We start from the raw sequence: 21,920 nt of genomic DNA on the forward strand, positions 1-21,920 counted from the left end.
CGTACAATATAATGCTTCTTTACAAAGAAAAATTGGTTACAAATTACTTTGATGAATTTAACTTCTGCAAGAAATGTTTTACGACGACGATAAACATCACAGTTGGAGCATTCGATGTCGCAACCAATAGAAAAATGAATTTTTATTCGACTTAGGAGTCTCATGTTGTGTTTGAATTGTTTCAACAAAGAAAAAGACACAACATACCTTAATGTAATTACATACCTAAAATTTTTTAAGACATGCACGACAAAGCAGGAACAAAACAGACAAGTCATTAATTATGAACAATTATAATTGTGCATATACTTGCTTTTGAAAAATGCTAATCTATAACATACATATTGTAGGTCATCAAGTTTTAACTCGTTTTAATGCATAACACTCTATCCTCCTTGCTGGTCACGCGTTAGTCAAAATTTGCTTTAAGGATATCTGAATATTTGTTTTTGTTATACGGCTATGAGAAACGAAAGAAAGAAAGAGAGAGGGGGCGAGAACAACAAGGAAGTTTTGTCGTTATTTTCGTCTTATGACAATGTTCTTTTTTTAACTGAAAGTCTTTGTGATCCTACTGAGTCCAATTCAAACTCTTGATTGTCTCTGTTGGATTCAAATATCAGAATCAGATTGAATTGACACAAAAGATTAGCGGGTTTCTTCCACAACATAAAAAATAAATATGGCATTCATCTTCCTGCAAAGTGTTGCCAAAAAAATAACACATCAATAAATGGTTAAATTTTCTCACTTTTCGCGAGATTTTGTCATTTAAATTCACGTACTTAGCATTGCGAAGAACTTCCAGAATAAGACGGCATATTAAATAACCTTCCGCTGATCACCACTTTCTGATTTCCCTTCACTTTGTTCCGGATCGACATTTTTGTTCCCAGTTGCCCTTTTCTGATTCCTTGTGGAGCTTGAAGAACTTTCCTCAGATTTAGAAGGGCCTGGGAACGAAATAAAAACGATTACGTCAACGATATCATATTTAACAATAACAGTCGGTGTGACGTAACCTTTGCGCTTTTCTTCTTTCAATCCAGTATTTAAGAAAGATAGTCCAGCTTCTCTTAACTAGAAAAAAGGGAATCATCACAACCATGTACTTCATATAAGTGCAGTCATAAGACCATTCCTGTTTAACCTCTTTGTTTTGAAGACAGTGAAAGATGAATATCATGCACCCTTGAAAGGGATTATAAATAACGAATAGATAACGGAAGAACAAAGTTTCACGATTGATCGTCATGAAAGCAAAGACCCATGTCAGACCAAGAACGGGAGACATAATAATGACAGCTCCAGCGAAAGTCTTCGCTTTCTGCAGTGTGTTTTGTTGTTGGACTATGGTTGAGTGCATTATTGCCCACATAACCATGGTATAAATAACAGTGTTCCCCTGAAAACATAATCATTATTGAAATATTAGTGTTTATTGATTTAAAACAACAGTGCACGACACAGAAACTTACATATATAACAAGAATAGCAGGTGCAAAAAATACGCTGATCAAATTATCATGGACATTAAGCCAACAAAATGAACCCGTGCCATAACCATCTCCTTGAGTAACACCCCATGATATAGAAACAATTAACAAAGGAACACCTAGAGTGAATATATCCTAAGATAAATTATCTAAAGTTCTCAAATAAAAATAAATAAAAATGCCATGTTCACCCCATCCAATTAAATTGAAGATCTTCCAATGTTTTTCACGGACTCCATCAAAAGCTCGAATGAACAAAACATAAAGAAGTATTCCTTCACACAACATCCAACCAAACACAGATAACACAAAGAAGTGAAGACAAGTAGCAACTGCTTTACAGAAATCCTGCAACAATAATATATGTTCAACATGAAACAAAATACATCCTTCAAAAAAAGGTCATTCTTTAAGGTGAAAATCGATGCAATACACTAATGCAGCTGTTGAAAGGTGGTGGGTTGAAACCAAACTTATTGCACATTTTTGAGCATGATTTAGTTGAACCGTAATACAGTATATGATGTTCAGTTTGAATCTTTGGATAACTACCACTGTTGAGGCTGCAGTTTATCCTCATAATACTGAAAATCTCGTGATACGAAATAGAAGATCAATAACAACGAGTTTTATTAAAGCTTGGTTTAACTCATCTCAGAACAATTCACACTTGCTTTGAGAATATCACATAGCATACAAAAGAGTGTTTACCGGATAATCTCTCGCAGGTCCTTCGAGAATAGCAAAGATGTCCGTGAAGCCAATAGCGACACACAAGCTAACAAGAACTTTAGATCGAGGAGACTTAACTTTCTCCCAAAATAAGCATATATCAATATCGTTAAAACGACACCCGATAAAGATATTGAACAACCGACTGTTGAGATAACTTCTAAGATTTTTTGTTCTGTGCTTGACAACTGTATAAAGAAACGAGAAAAGTACAACAAATGAAATACCACAGCAAATTTCATACAAATAAAATACTGCAGGCTCAGAACATCTTCCGTACCTTTACTTTACCCAAACCCATCATGATAGCAAAAGCTGAATTATGATCACAAACACAGGTAAAATTTCCCTCCGATGATTCAGTTTTATTTAATGTACATCCTCGTTGACTCCATTTACTATTTTCTACTTCGGGTTCGATAAACGCACAAGTTATGTTGAATTCAGCGAAGCCCCTCTACATGATAGCAAAAGACTTAGAGTTCTACAGGACCAACTAAACAATATTAAAGTACAAATAAACACAAACCTGATTGTTTTGTAAGACGATCTTGATTGGTTGAGTTATATTCTTAAGTTCAGGTGTGGTACTAAACGAAACTATAGTGCTCTGAATAGTTAGATTTGAACCGGCGCTTATTGTGTTGTCCACAGATTTTCGAAGTTCTTTAGGAGATAAAATATCCTTCATTGATGAATATTTAACAACAGTCGCTTGTTTGATATCATTAACAACAGTTCCTGGAATTACAACGCCTCCACCTTCCGTGTCTAGCAAACTAACAGGTTTGGGAGCTGATTTTTCCCGGAGGTTTATGCCAAGTACTTGAATATTTGAAGTAGAGAAACCAACAATTTCGTCTTGTTTACTTTGAGCGACAAAGTTCTTTGCATTCAGATCTGCCCCACTGATAATTTGTCTGACCAACACGTTTCGATTCTGTAAAAAATTCAAAAAATCAAACGTCTGAAAAAGTATAAATTCAGACAAATCAAGGGATCTGTAAATTACAAGCAGCTGGAAAAGTATCCTATAGATAAAGAAAAGCCTTGACTTAATTATTTTTTACGATTGACTACTTACTTCTATATTAGCCCAAACATCTCTTCTCTCACTGCTGACAATATTACTAGAAGTTTTGATAAAGTTCTGACGGTCGTTTTGTGTAGCCGTTCTTGTTTGTGTTTTCTCCAAAATGAAGACAATATCCTTAACATCTTGTTCAAACAGTTCTTTTTCAGTAACGCTCTCTGTTTGCTGAATAATCTCGCTCACATTATTCGATTCAAAACCGCTGTCCAACCTCATCACCTATAAAGTAGATTGATTTAATGGATCAGTTAAAAAACTAGAGTTTATCTCAAAACGTGAAAATAAAAAAATAAAACCTGGTCAAGAAGTTTGATGACATCTTCAGAGCGACAGCCTGAAACATTAACGACTCCCCATGTTGGTTTATCATTGATAGTCGAGCATAACCGATAGACAAGTCCTAAAAAAATGGTAGAGAACAAGTATTTATTACGTGCAGTGAAATAAAATTGACAAATCAACGAAAGAAGAAACAACCTTGTTGTCCTGGAAGACAGTTCTGAATAACATTTGCACCAACTGGTGTTTTCTTCCATTCATAACCACTAGCTGGCTCGGCAGGACAGAATTTATTGAAATCTATATTTCAGAAGAATCGATTTTAACAAAGGAGAGAGAGAAGAGCATTACCATAGTAAGTCAGATCACAGTTAAACGTAAATTCACCACGGTAAGACAGAGTATCACATAAAACTTGACAAAACAACAACTTTCACAATCTTACTGCGCGTAAATACCATTTAGTCTTATGGATCTAGTTCTATTCATGTGCATCTGGTTGGTACATTTGCTAAAATATAAAGAAATAAATTTTCATGAAGTAATTGTTATATATAATATAGCATCTAACTTTTGAAAACCTTGCGTCGTCGAAAGCAATAACAGACCTTGCTAGACAGCTGTAATGAATCCAGAATTCAGAATCCACTATCTCAGTTTTACGAAAAACATTTTCGACACTTTATTATCAATTTCAACCCTGACGCGCTTCGATGGTGAAATGTTCGGCTACCATTTCTCCGTTGAAAGATTGGTAAAGATGAACTAGTACGTTTACAACTCAGTTTAAGTTCATCTCCTGCGTAAATATAGTAAAGGCAAAAGAAAAATCAAACAAAGTAGTTTAATCTGCAGGAAACATGTTTGCTATGTGATGAAATATGATTTGATCATGAAGCGATAAAGAAATCAAAGAAATAATAACATAATGTTTATAATGACGGAATACTCAAGAAGTTTACTTTCATTCGACAACAATAAATATATATACGTAGGATACAATAAACTTAACAAAAAATGAAGTATTACTTACCATTGAGATGACTAGCCATGAACAAAAACAGCAGCCAAGAGCTGTACATAATCCTAAATGAAAAAAGAAGATCCTGAGATATACAAAACTGTAGGCTCGAAGCACCGAGTCCAAAGCTCAATAAAGTAATTTCATAACAATCCGACGTAACTTTCATTCTTATACATCAAATATGCCTGGATTATCAATCTTTAAACTTACATAACTATACATATATATATATATATACACGTGAAACGAAGAACGATTTCTCTTGAACAGTGTTAGATGAGACGAAAACAATGTAGCTACCAAATACGACAGACGAAGCGTTTTTTAAATATGATTTTTAACTTTAAAAAAACAAGGCAAATGATTGAAAACTTAATTTTCCGGCAAATAGAATACTGTACATTTCAACAAAAAAATAGCTATTCGTTTTAAAGTCAAAAGACTCAAACACCTTTTATGCGGACATGAATAAAATGGAACTAGAAATTAAAAACAAACAAAATAATTCTTAAACGTTAACACTAACAAATGATTTATGTACTGCACATGTAAATCAAAATGATTAACAAGCTGTAAATTACAAAACTGCTTGTTTCCAAGTTGTCCTTATTGCTTGACGTCCAACCGTTAATGCAAAATTCATATACAATCCAGAATTACTATTCAAGGATATAATACTGACCTTGTGCGACACTTTATAAAGCAACAACTGTACCTACAGTCAGTTCCAACGAATAACGAGGAGATGTCCTGCAATATAATGCTTCTGTACAAAGTAAAATGAAAACTGTTTACAAAAAATTAATTCGTCGTAAGAAGGCTCTGCAAGAAATATTCGAATGTGAAGATGAAGGCCATATTTAAAGCGATGGTAGCTAATACAAAAATGAATTTTTATTACACTAGAGAATTTCACTTGGCGTTTCAACATGGGTTAGATGATAGACGTCACACAAAGGATTTCAATGGAGTAACCAAACCATTTGTTCCCTATGCTGTGTCTAAGTCGTACAGGCAGTTTAATTAATTTTAAACAAAATTGAACATTTATCTCCAACCACAACATACATTAATATTTTTTGCTCATTGGCGCATCCAGCCATTAATTAGTAAGATTTTATTCTTTGGAACACAGTATTCTCTGCTCATTGGCGCATCCAGCCATTAATTAGTAAGATTTTATTCTTTGGAACACAGTATTCTCTGCTCATTTGTGGATCCAGCCATTAATAAGTAAGATTTTATTTTTTGGAAACTCATAAAGAATAACATTGTTATCGGCCTATAGCGACTATAATTTATCTTGAACATGGAAATAGGAATATCAATAATTGGTGAAGGACTTAGGGGCTGTTTACATTATCCCGATTAACCGGGATTCAGTGAGGCGCGAGAGGATTTTGAGTCATTGAAAGGAGGCAAAATTTTTAGCGGAAAATTGCAACTGTTCGTAAAGTGCCACAAGTTATTCCAGTCGTAATACTGAAATCCGGCCAAATTAGTTATTTTCATTTTAAATGCTTGCGTATTTATAAAGTCGGAACATTATGAAATTGATGCAGAAGACTTATCCGAAGATAAGTATTGAATCGTTTCCATTTGCCAAAACCATTTAACGCTTCGCTGAATCTCGGCTACCCGGGATTATGTAATCAGCTCCTTATATTCATAGACGCATGATATGCTATATTAATTTCCTTTGAAAAGCAGCATTTTCTACGGATTATGACATGAATATATTGAGTTTGCTACGTCAATATATGACGTATTTATATGAGCTTGCTGCGTTCTTTATTGACGGTTTTTATACTAGAGACACAGAATGATTATACAGAAGGGTCACTCAGGTGCACAACGTGTCCTGTTCCAGCCAGATGATTAGGATTTCTCACTTGTTTCCGACCATTAAAATTACATGACGTCAATACTTAATAATGAATTCAAGTATAGCTTGACTCAAGAAATGACTTCGGATCATTTTAAAGGTTGGGAAAAAGTCAAAAACCTCATCATCTGGCTGGAATAATGGCGGCCACCATGCGCAGCACGACATGCGCGAGGACAAAAACATCAACGTTTCCGACACGAGTGACTCTTCTGTATATTCTTATTCTGTGCTAGAAACGCATAATGCGTCTGGACGAACTTGGGCAAGAAATTTTTGGTCGCCTGATTATGCGTCTTCAGTGTAAAGACGGGCACAAGACGCATTATACGTCTAGACCAATAATGTATGGTTATTCGTCTCTGTAGACGAAGGATCGATCATTGTTCGTCTAGACCAGGGGTCTCCAAACTACGGCCCGCGGGCCAGATGCGGCCCGTTGGGCCTCTCAATCCGGCCCGCAGAGACACTTAAGAAAAATAATAATATTATTAAACAAAACAAACTTTATGCAGAAAGTTCACGTTATGACGCAAGCCAACTAGCAAGAGTGGCTTACGTCAATTTTTGTCCCAACTTCCTACTGAGACAGAATCTGTTTACATGCCATATTACACTGCAGTAAGATGGCTAAGTTGTGAAAAAGTGCTGTCAAAGGTTTTTGAGCTAAGGAAGGAGCGATTTTCTTAACTAATGAAGCTTGTGTTATGTACTTCGTTTTATTAAAATATTCGCTCTTTGACCAGCGGTACACGGTTCGTCGGCCCCTCAACATGCTGGATGAAAGTTCATGTGGCCCTATGGCTGTAAAGTTTGGAGACCCCTGGTCTAGACGTATAATGCGTATGTCTGTATAAAGACGGCACTTAGACGAATAATCTTCAGAGTCACCTTCAAGATGACTACCGCTAAGGTTGTCGAAACGTCAGTCAACAATAACAAAAACAGACCTTCTCGGGACTATACCAATTTGGACGATCTACATTTACAAACATGTAACGATACTCCCGGGTTCAAACCATTTACCTTACAACAAAACTTAATAGACAGAATTTGATTTTGTTTAAACACGAAACAATGAAAACTTCCACTTTTCAAAATTTCAAATAACTTAGTCTATTTCAACGCTGTATCATAAAGCGTTTAAAAATGCTTCGTAAAATAAAGACCTTGTAAAAACATAAATGAACAATGCCATTACTTAGTGTAATAACAATGATAGATCATCTTATAAAAGACCAAGCTTGACACCAAAGCTAGATTCTTTTGACCACATTCCATAATATAAATCACTAAAATAACATATACATAGTGTAGAAAAATACATTACTTCTAGGTATAGTCACATTGCATTATTTGAACTTAATTATACAATCGTGTTGTACTTGTACCAGTTCAACACTTACATAAAGTAGGTATCAAATACTTAAATTAAACCACTTAAAATTAAAAAATACTTCTTGATTTACAGCAAAGAGCTTGTTGGATGAAGCTCGAATGACAATACTACATGCACACTAAAATAATCTTGGTGATGAAAAAGTATAAGCTCTAAATGGGGGAAGAGAAATTTTAGTTGATGTAACTTGACCTAGAAGTGAGATTCATATAGCACAGCCCTAAAGTTTGTTTAGACTTAAAAGGGTTCAATTTGGAAGTCATATAATTTTACTGAATTATTAATATATAGTGATAACCTACATTATTTATATAAAGAATCTGTAAAGTTATGAAGCCTATGTAGTCAAAGGCATGAGGGAACTAAAGCTGTTAGTTTCCTTCTCAAGATTCTCTGTTCAAAATTTTAACAGCAACCACCAGAATCTTTACTCTGAGTCTTGATAGGAACTGTATTTTGTGTATCCATTGTTGAAGATTTATTTTTCTGTTGTTTCTTAAGAATGTCCTGTGCGAGCATGTAAAATGCATCTTCAATATTCACATTATCTTTGGCGCTGGTTTCCAGGAAACGGATTCCATGTTCCCTCGCAATCTATAGACATGCCACAATAAACCCCTTGTTAAACAAAGTGGCGGATTATCAAGTAGGCTAAGCAGGCTGAAACCTAAAGGCCCAGGCTTTCGAGAGGCCGTGGTATCTAGACATAATTAGTTTTTACTTTTTGCCATTCAGGGGTAGATAAATATTCTTCATTTAGACCATTTATGCTGTTGAAAACCATATTATCTCTTTTTTACATGCACAATACTCAGAACTCATAAAGTAGTGGGTTTTCCCAGTTTGAACTTTAAATGTTTCCCCCATTGTTCAAACTATGAGTTACAAACACAACCTGGGAAATGCAAAGGGTAAGCAGAGTGAGGAACACAAACATTGTGAAAAGATTACATTTACTGTAGGGAATATAGTTATCACTGAAAGGCCCACAAATCTGTTTTAGCCTACTGGCCCTGTTACTGATAATCCGCCACTGGTCAAACATGATAGGTAAACAAGTATTTAGCAATGGAAACCATAGTTATATAATGATAAAGGTCTTGTGATTAGCACAATCAGACTACATAATAACTTACACTGGTTCCTCTGTCTTTTGAAACAGATCTCTTTTCCTCCATATCACATTTATTTCCTAAAATCATTTTCTCTACATCTTCATTGGCATGTTCCTCAATATTTCGTAACCACTTTGAGATATTATCAAACGACTTATCCTGAGTTATGTCATAGACCAACATTATTCCCTAAAGATTTAACAAGATGAATGGTGAAAAGCTCTTGCATTGTGAATGAAATTGACAATGTACGACTAAAGTCATACCATAGCCCCTCTGTAGTAAGATGTTGTTATAGTATGGAATCGTTCCTGCCCAGCAGTATCCCTATAATAGCACATCGTAGATTCAACATTTGTTTCAACGTCACAACACTCTCACAAGCATCATTACACATGAAAACTATACCATATTTGGAGTTTAATTTTCTTTCCTTCCAGTTCGATTGTTTTGATCTTAAAATCAATCCCTGAGCAATGAAATACAAAGATTTTAATCTGATGTTTATTCAACTGTATTTTGAGATCTATTAGACCATGCCATTATTAAAAAATGTTTTGGGTTAACAAAAAAGTGGAGGAAGTAAAAAGATATTACAGGAAGTATAATCTTTAACAACCTATCACAACAGGGGCAATCAGATACACTGTACTTGTAGAACAATAAAGAAAAAGCTAATTGCAGATGAATGCAAGGTTGATAAAAGCAAAATTACATGTAGAACAAGTAGATATTCACATATAAAAAGTTCAGGCAAGACAATCAACGCCACGTCAAGGGCAAGATTTCCAACGAAAACAAACATGAGTGCTGATATGCGATATTACTATTTCCGTTCAACATCATCAACAGACGACAGTTGAAATTGCCCATACATCTATGACGATTACATAAATTATAAGGAGTCATACACTACATATCGTAGCATAAACCCCATCCCGCAGTCGAAACATAAAGTAAACAACGAATACCGAAGTTTGACAAAATTTAAGATCGCGTGTCTCGTGATCTGTGAACAGATATTTTCTTAACACTGACTGCGCAAAATATAAACAAAGTAAAATCTCACCGATCGTCGAGATAAACGTCGTGTTAAAAGCGTCATCGGAAAATCGAAAGAGAATACAAGTCTTTCCAACACCGGAATCACCGATAAGAAGCAATTTAAACAAATAGTCGTAACTTTTCTTAGCCATTACGATAAGCCGCACCGACAATGATGGCTATAAAGCGTCTACTCCCTACTACTGCGCATACTCTAATGAAGCAAGCCGCAGATTGTGTGAACTATGGTATAAAGGCTCAGAAATTCAAATAGGATAGAAAAGATATTACACCATTTACACTATTTAAATTGAAAATATATTATTTATATATATATTAAATATCTATATTATAATGCATTGTAAAATATTGTTTAGGACTATATGCTTTCCGTTTTACTTTTCATTTTCAATGAAGAGAATGGCGACACTTCCTTTTGTGAGTTCGTTTACTTCTTCACAACTGAAGTCTATACAAAATGACCAATGAATGACCACATAATTTATGATTTATAAAAGCAGAAATTAAATGCACAAACCGTTTCATTTAAGAAAGTCATTATCACTTTCTTCGGGAGCTGAGAGTATTTTTAAATCTCCACGAGACGTCCTCACTGCAGAATACTAAAAATCACAAAATATCAAGCACGATGTATCATTTTTATGCATTAAAGACGATGTTCGTTCTTTACTTGTTTTTGACTTTTTCTCTTCTCTTTTTCTTCATTTTTCTTTCATCTGGAAGCAAAAAAGATGTCAAACATCCGCACAAAATCATGCAGAAAGAAACCAAGCAACAGTGACGTAGCTAACTTACCCCAAAACGTCGTGTATGAAGAGGGAAAATATCCTTGTTTACCATCTTTCATCTCACCTATCCACCAATGCTCATCTTCTTGACGCAAAACCTTTATGACGTCACCCTCGTCAAGATTTAATTCGTCCTCATTGCGAGCAGCAAATGGATACATGACTTTAACCTGAGAATGTTAACACTTCTGTCGTAAGTTTACACAAGGAAAATCAACGAGAAAATGAAAATCTATCATATTTTATGTAATATGTATTATTTTGTGTGGAAACCAATGGTGGAAACACAATAAATGAATTTATTTATGCATAATGTGCAAACACAATAAATGAATTTATTTATACATAATGTGGAAACACAATAAATGAATTTATTCATACATAATGTGGAAACACAATAAATGAATTTATTCATACATAATGTGGAAACACAATAAATGAATTTATTCATACATAATGTTCAAACACAATAAATGAGTTTATTTATACATAATGTGCAAACACGTACCCAAAATAAGCCGACATTGGAATCTGTATGTGATTTTGATGTTGTCCCTTAAATATGAAGAAAGTTCCATCGTTATATACGATGTGTTTTGTTGTTAATTGCGCTATTTTGTATTCTAACCTTGAACGTGACTAGTTCCATGCTCCGGTGAAGTTCGTAAAGTAGAGAAATCAGATCCCCAGGTAGACAGTGTCCTCATTTCATCACGTGATACTGTTAAGCTGTCCGCTCGGGTGGCAAAGGGACTGGGTGTTCTCTGATTGGCTGTGAACGTCGTTGCATCCAACATATTACTTGAATTAGATATATCCTGTATATCATAGAATATGAATTAAATATATGAAGCCATTATTTGCCAGCTTATATAAATATCTCACCAAAACAGATTCGAGTTTCTTTTTTATCTTATTTAAAAGTAGAGTTTCAGAAGCAACGTCAGCGAAACTCTGCGAGGTGTGTTTTGCTTTTTGTTCTTCTGACGTTCCAGCATCATTAGGACTTCGAACGAGCGTACGATTTGTGAGGGGTAATGAGGACGGTGGAGGATTGACAGGGATGTGTGCTGGTGTTTCCCCAAGAAGTTCACCTGAAATAATGATGAACATATGAAAATTATGTTAGGCCTGTTCACACCAGAAATTTCGGTGTAAGTTAAGCTCACCTGTTTTCTTGAAATGATAAAGTATGACAGGATGATGGTATCCATATGAACAGAAGGCGATGATGTCATCATGAGGATGAAAATCAAGATCGGAGACTGCGCAAGTGTAACCTAAGTTATTGTATACTTTGATTTGATCACCTGACAAAGATATTAGCATAAATTAGATGGATAAATGTTAATACAAATCGGAGAAGAATTAGATCAAATAAATCAAAGATGAGAATGTTCCTGGTATACTTGTCTCGGTATTCCATGCGTACACAGCACCGTCCTCTGAACCAGAAAAAACGAACGAACCGCAAGTGCTCATGGTACTTCTCACGTGTTCTTTGAAATTTTTGGCGCCAATGTAACGGGTCATCACGGAGAAACTTAGGAAACGAGAGAAGATTAACAAAGATGCGCGAAGAATAATACTTTGGAATTTGTTTGATGCGCGTACCTCCTTAAATCAAGCATTCTCGTTACACTGTCTCTTGTGTGAACCAAAAGTTTTTGTCCATTTGGATGAAGTCGTACTGAGTTTATAATGCAGTCCTGGTGTTCATAATTGTACACTCAGATAAATTTAATAAAGACTATCATGATTTCCATTAAGAAATAAACGATGAGTACTGTGTTTGCTTAGGCTTATACAAACAGAGGAGACTTTGGGAAGAACTCGAATATAAACAATGCAAAGCTCAGATCAAAGAACGAGAGTTTTCACAAACGTCTCCGCGGTTTGCATAAGCCTGTGCAAACACAGTAAACATCTTTTATTTCTTTTATAAAAGAAACACAATGCGAAACAAATAAATTTAAAACTGTAAGTTGTAATTTTTCGTTATATTGTTGTTCTATAAAATTGGTTTTAAGCTTGTCACCTTTATTTCTGGTTCTTTAACAGTCTTACTGATTACCCATCTTTGTACATCCGCTACAATAACACGAGATTACAACTAAATCCACATGAACGTTGAGGAAAATAAATCATATGAATTAAAATAATTACATTACCTGCAGACTGGGGTCGACGTTTCTTTGATTTTGCCATATCTCCATATTCAAATGTATTCCAGATAATCACAGTGCCCAAACTGTCTCCAGAATACATAAACTGACCTTAAAGAAAATTTTGAAATTCACTCTATTCCTTTGATATCACTTAAAGATGTTAATTTATAAGCGATTTCACAAATAAGTCCTCCTGGTACATCCACAAAAAAATCATCTCTGTTATAAGGATAATAAAATGGGAAATGTTCTTGTAACTAGGGATCCAAGTATACATGCAAAGTTTCAAAAAAATTCAACCTTTCGACTCGCAATTTGTATCAAGCAAAATATTTTTCATACATTTATTTCATTTCTTTATTAACTCCCGTTTAATTTTGATTCGCGTGTCAAAAGGACGAACATCCATGGCCTCACAAGAAATATAAACATTTATAAATATCCCAAGCTATAGTCGAAATAACTCAAGGAAGAAAATATAGTTTTTATAGTTTTTACCGGTAGGATGAAAACATATTGTGTTAATGAATCCACCATGACCTTCCATTTCACGTAAAAGCTGAAATTTAACAAACATCATTTGTTATAAAAAATGCACGTTTAAAAAATCACTTTCCTTGCATCTTGTTCTTGATAGACAAATCAACAAACGAAATAGACACAGATCCTACGTACATGGAGACATACAGACCTGACCATTCATTCCTTCACAATCATTACTCCATATTCTCATCAAACGATCAAATCCTCCAGTCACAACAATGTTCTTTCTCTGTGGATGATATTGAGCCGTATACACGAAACTCGGATGTGGATACGTTTTAACTGGGGTACTAACATTGTTTTTCACATCCCAACTCCTGCATGATACATATGAAAGCAGTAAGACACTAGATATATTTTAACTGGGGTATTAACATTGTTTCCCATATCCCAACTCCTGTATGATACATATGAAAGCAGTAAGACACAAGATACATTTTAACTGGGGTATTAACATTGTTTTTCACATCCCAACTCCTGTATGATACATATGAAAGCAGTAAGACACAAGATACGTTTTAACTGGGGTACTAACACTGTTTCCCACATCCCAACTCCTGTATGATACATATGAAAGCAGTAAGACACTAGATACATTTTAACTGGGGTATTAACATTGTTTCCCACATCCCAACTCCTGTATGATACATATGAAAGCAGTAAGACACAAGATACATTTTAACTGGGGTATTAACATTGTTTCCCACATCCCAACTCCTGTATGATACATATGAAAGCAGTAAGACACTAGATACATTTTAACTGGGGTATTAACATTGTTTCCCACATCCCAACTCCAGTATGATACATATGAAAACAGTAAGACACAAGATACATTTTAACTGGGGTACTAACACTGTTTCCCACATCCCAACTCCTGTATGATACATATGAAAGCAGTAAGACACTAGATACATTTTAACTGGGGTATTAACATTGTTTCCCACATCCCAACTCCTGTATGATACATATGAAAGCAGTAAGACACAAGATACATTTTAACTGGGGTATTAACATTGTTTTTCACATCCCAACTCCTGTATGATACATATGAAAGCAGTAAGACACTAGATACGTTTTAACTGGGGTACTAACATTGTTTCCCACATCCCTACTCCTGTATGATACGTATGAAAACAAAGTAAATGGTTTGAACCCGGGAGTATCGTTACATGTTTGTAAATGTAGATCGTCCAGGTTGGTATAGTCCTGAGAAGGACTGTTTTTGTTGTTGTTGACTGACGTTTCGACAACCTTAGCGGTAGTCATCTTCAGAGTCAAAGTAAGAGTCATTTTGACTCTGAAGATGACTACCGCTAAGGTTGTCGAAACGTCAGTCAACAACAACAAAAACAGTCCTTCTCAGGACTATACCAACCTGGACGATCTACATTTACAAACATGTAACGTATGAAAACAGTTCGACACTAGAAGATATCTTCATTTTAATATAAGTAATAAGGCCGTAGTTAACTTTACGATGACAATGATTTGCTCATTCTTAAAGAAGCTGTCATTACACTTAACTTAACACGCTAACTGTGTAATTTAATATCTCAATTTCTTTATATGATAATAAAAAGTTACTAATTATTATTGCAAAAGTTTGAACAAACTTGCATTCAAATTTATTTTTCATACACTATAAACATGACAAACATTGTTTGAAATTTTACCTTGCCGTCCCGTCAGAAGACGCTGAAAGAATTGTCGTATCATCAAAGGACCAACACAAGTCATAAATTATACTGAAATGTCCATGAAATGTACTCATGTTGTTTCCTGTTAATGTCTTAATAAAGAAAACCAAAATGACTTTGTTAGAATGGCGCCAGTTCGTACGCTTAAAAATAAAAGTCTCAACTTTCAAAGACGGCAGGAGAAGGCAATAAAAATGCACAAACAAAAGCCAATGAAGAAATCAGAGAAAGAAAAGGGAAAAAAGAGAGGAAAAAAAGACGATGATCATGAAGAAGGAAAGAAAGAAAAAAGACGAACAATATTTTTTGTATATTTTACCTCGTAGACACAAACAGCGAAGCCATCTTTTCCAGCGCAGCCGCAGGCAAGTTTCCTAGTTAAAAAATAACCAAATTGTCTTGTGTTCACGGAGTAGAAGGAAACAGATTCACACAGAAAAAATTCTATGTCCAACAATTATTTTCCAGTAATCTGTAAGTGGTTTAACATCGTATACGTCAACTAGAACTCACCGACCATCGCGAGAGAACCGCACAACAAAACAACCACGATTACCAACGTTCATTGTTAACATGAGACGGTTCGGTAAATGGTTCGGCTGAAAAAAAGATTTTAATGTTGACTTTGAGGAGCATGAGGAACATTGAGGAGCATGAGGAACATTGAGGAGCATGAGGAACATTGACGAGCATGAGGAACATTAAGGAGCATGAGGAACATTAAGGAGCATGAGGAACATTCAGGAGCATGAGGAACATATTGAGTATGTTCTCCTAGATAAAACATACATACCTGTCCAGGTAGTTTTGACCAAGCTATTGATTTGACAGTTTTACTATCGAGATCTCTGTAAAATGCAAGAAATATTTCCGCAATTCATATCAGGTCATGAAGGGATGAAATTCTTGTGTTAAAATAACGTTGTAATACTTGGAAACATCTGTGCGGGTTATTCCACCCGTCAATTCTTCGTACGTCATCCTTCCTTTTTCCTAAATAAGCAAATTAATTCATCTTCCATCAATGAAATTTATTTCAAATTTCTACGATCATTTTTATCATCTGTCTAATGTAAATATTCACTTCATTTATTTATCTTACTGCATATTGCCCCACTACCTGTTGCACAGGAAACATTGATCTTCCAGCAGCATCGATCTCTTTAGGTGGTTTCACACCTTTTACTGTGACGTAAAGGGTCGAAGGATAACTATCACGTGACGTGGATTTCCACCAATCATAAACTTCGGGCGTGTTCTGCTTCGAGGCACGTTGACGTCTGTTTAATTTTACAGGATGAAACAATTGGAGGCGAATTTTTTGTTCCGTGTTCAATGATCCATTTGCACCGATGAGCTACAATCAATGAAACATCAAACTCTCAGAAATACACATGCAGGAATTTATAACTGTAACACGAACCGACCAACTGGTCTAAGAAAATTATTTTCTTCAAATTACAAGGAAAACTTCATATTTTCAAAAAAAATGCGAGAAAAATCTGTTCTATTCCACGATAGAAACTGTATCAGTCTTTAAAGTAAACGGTTTGAGCCCGGGAGTATTGTTACATGTTTGTAAATGTAGATCGTCCAGGTTGGTAAAGTCCTGAGAAGGACTGTTTATGTTGTTGTTGACTGACGTTTCGACAACCTTAGCGGTAGTCATCTTCAGAGTCAAAAGTTCATCTTCAGAGTCAAAATGACTGTGAAGATGACTACCGCTTAGGTTGTCGAAACGTCAGTTAACAAGAACAAAAACAGTCCTTCTCAGGACTATACCAACCTGGAGGATCTACATTTACAAACATGCATCAGTCTTTCTTAGAACAGACACAATAAATAGCTATGATTTTTTTTGTCTCCTGAAGATTGAATTTTACATTAAAAAAACGGTATGAGGTCATTTTTTCAGTAAACACTATCTGCTTATGCACTGTATTATGTATTATGTAAAATTATTATTATCATAGTAAAATTCGTTTTGTAAATGCACACTCCATGTGGAAGGCAACTCGTGTCTGTGACAATGATCACCGTGTTGAAATCAATCAATTATTCAAATTCATTAATGTTATCTTTTAATGGCAAACAACATTTTGATAACTCTTAGTTTCAACCATATTTCCTAGTTACCACTATGATGAATAGTGTATCACGTCGAGCAAAGTCATATTTTAACATATATAGCTACTGGGGGCGACATAGCTCACGTTTAGCAGGCCAATTCCTTAAAATATCCCTTGATGTCGAGTACCTTCAAGATGTCGAGTACTTTCAAGACATCGAGTACCTTCAAGATGCCGAGTACCTTCAAGATGTCGAGTACCTTCAAGATGTCGAGTACCTTCAAGATGCCGAGTACCTTCAAGATGTCGAGTACCTTCAAGATGTCGAGTACCTTCAAGACATCGAGTACCTTCAAGATGCCGAGTACCTTCAAGATGTCGAGTACCTTCAAGATGTCGAGTACCTTCAAGATGTCGAGTACCTTCAAGATGTCGAGTACCTTCAAGATGCCGAGTACTTTCAAGATGTCGAGTACCTTCAAGATGTCGAGTACCTTCAAGATGCCGAGTACCTTCAAGATGCCGAGTACCTTCAAGATGCCGAGTACCTTCAAGATGTCGAGTACCTTCAAGATGCCGAGTACCTTCAAGATGTCGAGTACCTTCAAGATGCCGAGTACCTTCAAGATGTCGAGTACCTTCAAGATGTCGAGTACCTTCAAGACGTCGAGTACCTTCAAGATGCCGAGTACCTTCAAGATGCCGAGTACCTTCAAGATGCCGAGTACCTTCAAGATGTCGAGTACCTTCAAGATGTCGAGTACCTTCAAGATGTCGAGTACCTTCAAGATGCCGAGTACCTTCAAGATAACGAGTACCTTCAAGATGCCGAGTACCTTCAAGATGTCGAGTACCTTCAAGATGCCGAGTACCTTCAAGATGCCGAGTACCTTCAAGATGCCGAGTACCTTCAAGATGCCGAGTACCTTCAAGATGTCGAGTACCTTCATTGACTGTAAAATTACGCGTTTTGGACCGTGGTCCATTACAGAAAATAATGGAACTGCAAAAATGTTTTAAGCCAATCAAAGCGCGCCATTTTGCCGGAAGTGACGCTTGCCATATAAAAATACTTTATGACGTCGAGTACCTTCAAGAAAGCCCAAGCGATCTGATACCATCCTCTCTCCGATCCTTGTTTTCTTCTCTGCTTGTTGATCACTGCCATGCTGAGAAAATCCAAAATCTATAAAACAAGGATATCCTGTAGTAATCACCTTGACAACGAACGAGTTTTCAAACAAACCTCGAAGAAAATAATGACGTCAGGATCGGACTCTTCCCTTTGTAGAAAGTAAGAGTATATTTCATTGATGATAAGCACATCTTCCCAACATGGAACAAGAGATCTAAAAAGACACACATGAATAAATTATATGAAAATATGGCAATGAAATATTTCAAATCTCTCTGACAAACTTTTCAGCATAAATTATATGAAAATATGGCAATGAAATATTTCAAATCTCTCTCACAAACTTTTCAGCATAAATTATATGAAAATATGGCAATGAAATATTTCAAATCTCTCTCACAAACTTTTCAGCATAAATTATACGAAAATATGGCAATGAAATATTTCAAATCTCTCTGACAAACTTTTCAGCATAAATTATACGAAAATATGGCAATGAAATATTTCAAATCTCTCTCACAAACTTTTCAGCATAAATTATATGAAAATATGGCAATGAAATATTTCAAATCTCTCTCACAAACTTTTCAGCATAAATTATATGAAAATATGGCAATGAAATATTTCAAATCTCTCTCACAAACTTTTCAGCTATAAATAAGAGCATTTGATGTAAAATACAATGAATCATGGCCGTCTGAAGATGGATAATTGGGAGGGGGGAGAGACACTTTGAAATCCTTTGTTTTCTAAGGATCCAAACATGTATATGAGAATGTGACCTCCCCCCCCCCTCAACAAATCATCGATCTCCCAACGGCCATGTAGATAAGCTATTTATGCAAAGAAAACAAGCAAAAGTAGTAACATACTTTCGCTGTTTAAAGTCAAATGGCTGAGTCATTAAAGGCAGGATGTAATCGACCGTTTCTTGGTTTTCGTAGTATGAAGTTACAGCACGATTTCTATGAAAAAAACTCACTATAAAAGATACATTCCGACATGTAGCTGCTCGCAGATCTTTAGGATCCGATAGGATCTTGTAGGATCTTATGTATAGGATCCTAAGAATATCCTAATAAAATCGCTACCTGTTACATTTCTTCACATATTCGCCTGTGGTCATGTCAAGGATGTGAACACGGACTAAAGGATGACTTATCATCAAGTCAGTCTGAAGACGATCCGTCTTATGAATCACTATACACATCACGTGACCGTCATCCTGTCGTTTCTTCTCCAAAGCGCGATGAATGACGTCAGCGGAGGATTCTAAAAATAACTAATGGCTATAGCTAGTTCTCAATGAGCAAGTTTTATCGCGTGGTGAAAAATTTGCATGAATCACATGATTACATGACGTAGGATGACGTAGGATGACGTAGGATGAGTTTTATAATTTTCTTCATTCGGAAGAAATAAAGTAGAGTGTTGAGAAAGGATGGATACATAGAACTCGATGGTTGTAACGTGCGAATATTTTCAACAGATTAAAAAAGACATTACAGCTTCGTTTATAAATACCTTTTGGCTTTTTTCTTCGTCTCTTTTCCGTCTTAGATTTCTCCATCGTGCCCAGTTCCTTTGAAGTCTCCCCAGTCTCTTGCTCGACTTCATAACCCAGATTTTCCCGCGCTTTTGACGTCTCTCCACTAGCTTCGGTGTCTTTATGCGCATCGATATCATAGCCACGATTGAATTTCGCATCCTTATGTGTCTTGGATGATCCTTGTGATCCATCAACTTCATCTTGAACATTAAAGTTGGTCTTGGTCTTTTCTTGCTTCTTACGTCTTCTACGTACTTTGTCTACATCTACAGCTGTTTCAACGGCAGCTGCAATTTCAACTTCTCTTTTTGTTTTGTTTTGTCTGCAATAAAATGTTGTTTTTCTTTCAAATGCAGTAGAAAAGCTGAAAACGTCACAAAATTTACAAACTTTCTATCGATGACAAACACGTGACAAACACGTGACAAACACGTATGTTTTTACCTTTTATCTTTTTGCTCACTGTTCGCTGTTTTTATGGGACTTTTACTGTCTTTTATGGAGTCATTTTCTTTCTGATGAGTAGTCATGTAACTCAGTTTCGCTTCTTTCTCATAGCTTTTATTCTTATCTAAAATCAGACGAAAACTTCATTTAGTTTCTAATTTCTACTTAGATGAAGCAAAGATTTTATGGTTAAATCAATGAATAGTCATACACATATGTATAGCTAAGAAGGGGCGATGCTCGATCAAAATGATGGTTTTTTTTTTTTTGGGGGGGGGTATCTACTTTATGTAGTCAATTTTCTGACTTACAGTTTTTCAGATAACTTTTCAGTTTCTTATTAGGCAATAGTAAAATGAAAATAACTGGGAGGCACACACTAGTGACAACCAATAAAATTCAGGGGGGTGGAAAGGCCTCAGCACCACCTCTGTAGCATAAGTACATATACAAACAAAGCAAACAAACCTTTAGTATAGAGATTAGCAGTAAGTACATTTTCCTCTGTACCAGTCCTTTTTTTGAGAAGAGTCTCAGCATCATGATTTAACTATAGTTAAGAAGATGACAATTGAACAGTTAAAATCTTTAAAATGGAAGTTTATTAACTTTTCTAGCTCACATTACTTTATCATCAGTAGATTTCGTTCGCTTCATTCTTCGTCTCTTATTTTGACCGAGGCCATCACTTTACACAAACATAAAGCATTATCAATAACACACTAAATTATTATGCTTGTTGACCTTAAACCAGACAAGATCTCATTAACTTACTTTTGGATCGCCTCATTAGAAATATCTAATTTTTCGAGCTTTTTTTGTGCCTCTGATATCATCCATGTATCTTTCAAGGATTTGATGGGATCATTGGGGATGTCTAACTTTCCAGATGCTTTGTCCTACAAATGCTGAGGATTATGAAATGGAAAAAGGATGCCCAGTCATTGAACTAGTGAAATACCTTTAAAGATGAACCAGTAGTTTTGCTTCTTGTGTGTTTTCTACGGTGTTGATTGAGTTCAATGTCTAAGTAACGTATTTTGAATGATTTCTTTATAAAATCTTAAATCCCAACTACAAATTGCAATGCTTAAGTATTGAATTGAGTTTCTTGTGGATTATATCTACGCAAAACTTACCTTCAACCATGATTCATAATATGAGAACTAAAACGTTTGAAACACAAAACTCAAAATTCTAGCTTCGCTTATACACATGAGATGAGAAACAAATTGATGGCTATCGTTTCATTCGTCAAAATAAATAAAATTTTAGGCCAAAACTCCACACATGCCAAAAATTGTAATGGTTTACATTCACCATAGCTAATTCAACTAAAATATTTCAAAGCGAGTTTCATAATAACTCTTTACAATTCAAATTGACAATGGATTACCATTCCCATAGCGACGGCCATCTTTAGTGTTGAAATA

The 21,920-nt window shown here is 35.4% G+C and overlaps 3 protein-coding genes across 3 annotated transcripts; all 3 read right to left on the minus strand.

Moving 5' to 3' along the window:
* Positions 1-277: 277 nt before the first annotated feature.
* Positions 278-5,385, minus strand: LOC124450691 (adhesion G protein-coupled receptor L3-like). Its single transcript, XM_047001323.1, is given in 17 exon segments — positions 278-697; positions 786-953; positions 1,023-1,080; positions 1,151-1,405; positions 1,479-1,615; positions 1,688-1,844; positions 2,208-2,317; positions 2,320-2,416; positions 2,509-2,685; positions 2,758-3,168; positions 3,313-3,540; positions 3,618-3,721; positions 3,799-3,900; positions 4,059-4,111; positions 4,209-4,399; positions 4,634-4,686; positions 5,307-5,385. Coding segments are annotated over 13 exon segments (2,004 nt in total). The 5' UTR covers positions 4,096-4,111; positions 4,209-4,399; positions 4,634-4,686; positions 5,307-5,385; the 3' UTR covers positions 278-697; positions 786-822.
* A 2,381-nt stretch (positions 5,386-7,766) lies between these two features.
* Positions 7,767-10,293, minus strand: LOC124450638 (ras-related protein Rab-10-like). Its single transcript, XM_047001262.1, has 5 exons — positions 10,093-10,293; positions 9,432-9,492; positions 9,290-9,350; positions 9,045-9,212; positions 7,767-8,502 (listed from the first exon to the last, which is right to left on the minus strand). The coding sequence occupies exons 1-5, from the start codon at positions 10,217-10,219 to the stop codon at positions 8,314-8,316; spliced, it is 606 nt and encodes a 201-aa protein (XP_046857218.1). The 5' UTR covers positions 10,220-10,293; the 3' UTR covers positions 7,767-8,313.
* Positions 10,294-10,311: 18 nt separating this feature from the next.
* On the minus strand, positions 10,312-21,919 carry LOC124450636 (jouberin-like). Its single transcript, XM_047001259.1, has 31 exons — positions 21,627-21,919; positions 21,449-21,513; positions 21,262-21,386; positions 21,115-21,175; positions 20,956-21,037; positions 20,485-20,611; positions 20,016-20,362; positions 19,583-19,763; positions 19,364-19,456; positions 18,603-18,705; positions 18,447-18,542; positions 16,408-16,644; positions 16,219-16,280; positions 16,081-16,135; positions 15,801-15,886; positions 15,607-15,661; positions 15,264-15,379; positions 13,736-13,904; positions 13,543-13,603; positions 13,048-13,152; positions 12,915-12,967; positions 12,491-12,585; positions 12,286-12,419; positions 12,046-12,186; positions 11,762-11,970; positions 11,505-11,694; positions 11,385-11,431; positions 10,884-11,046; positions 10,759-10,804; positions 10,606-10,690; positions 10,312-10,536 (listed from the first exon to the last, which is right to left on the minus strand). Exons 1-30 carry the CDS (start codon positions 21,634-21,636, stop codon positions 10,678-10,680), a joined length of 3,327 nt encoding a protein of 1,108 aa, XP_046857215.1. The 5' UTR covers positions 21,637-21,919; the 3' UTR covers positions 10,312-10,536; positions 10,606-10,677.
* Between the last annotated feature and the right edge of the window lies 1 nt (position 21,920).

Source organism: Xenia sp. Carnegie-2017, unplaced genomic scaffold (genome assembly GCF_021976095.1).
Source record: "Xenia sp. Carnegie-2017 unplaced genomic scaffold, XeniaSp_v1 HiC_scaffold_24, whole genome shotgun sequence".
Classification (NCBI taxonomy): Eukaryota; Metazoa; Cnidaria; class Anthozoa; order Malacalcyonacea; family Xeniidae; genus Xenia; species Xenia sp. Carnegie-2017.

Excerpts from the sequence above, each read along its gene's own strand:
- LOC124450638 (XM_047001262.1), bottom strand. The coding sequence starts at position 10,219 with ATGGCTAAGAAAAGTTACGACTATTTGTTTAAATTGCTTCTTATCGGT. Across the intron at positions 9,351-9,431 it reads AAAATTAAACTCCAAATATG|GGATACTGCTGGGCAGGAAC; the intron begins GTATAGTTTTCA and ends GTGCTATTATAG. Across the intron at positions 9,213-9,289 it reads CTTACTACAGAGGGGCTATG|GGAATAATGTTGGTCTATGA; the intron begins GTATGACTTTAG and ends TTAAATCTTTAG.
- LOC124450636 (XM_047001259.1), bottom strand. Across the intron at positions 19,764-20,015 it reads ACGAAGAAAAAAGCCAAAAG|AATCCTCCGCTGACGTCATT; the intron begins GTATTTATAAAC and ends AGTTATTTTTAG. Across the intron at positions 13,905-15,263 it reads TCTTCTGACGGGACGGCAAG|GAGTTGGGATGTGAAAAACA; the intron begins GTAAAATTTCAA and ends TGTATCATGCAG.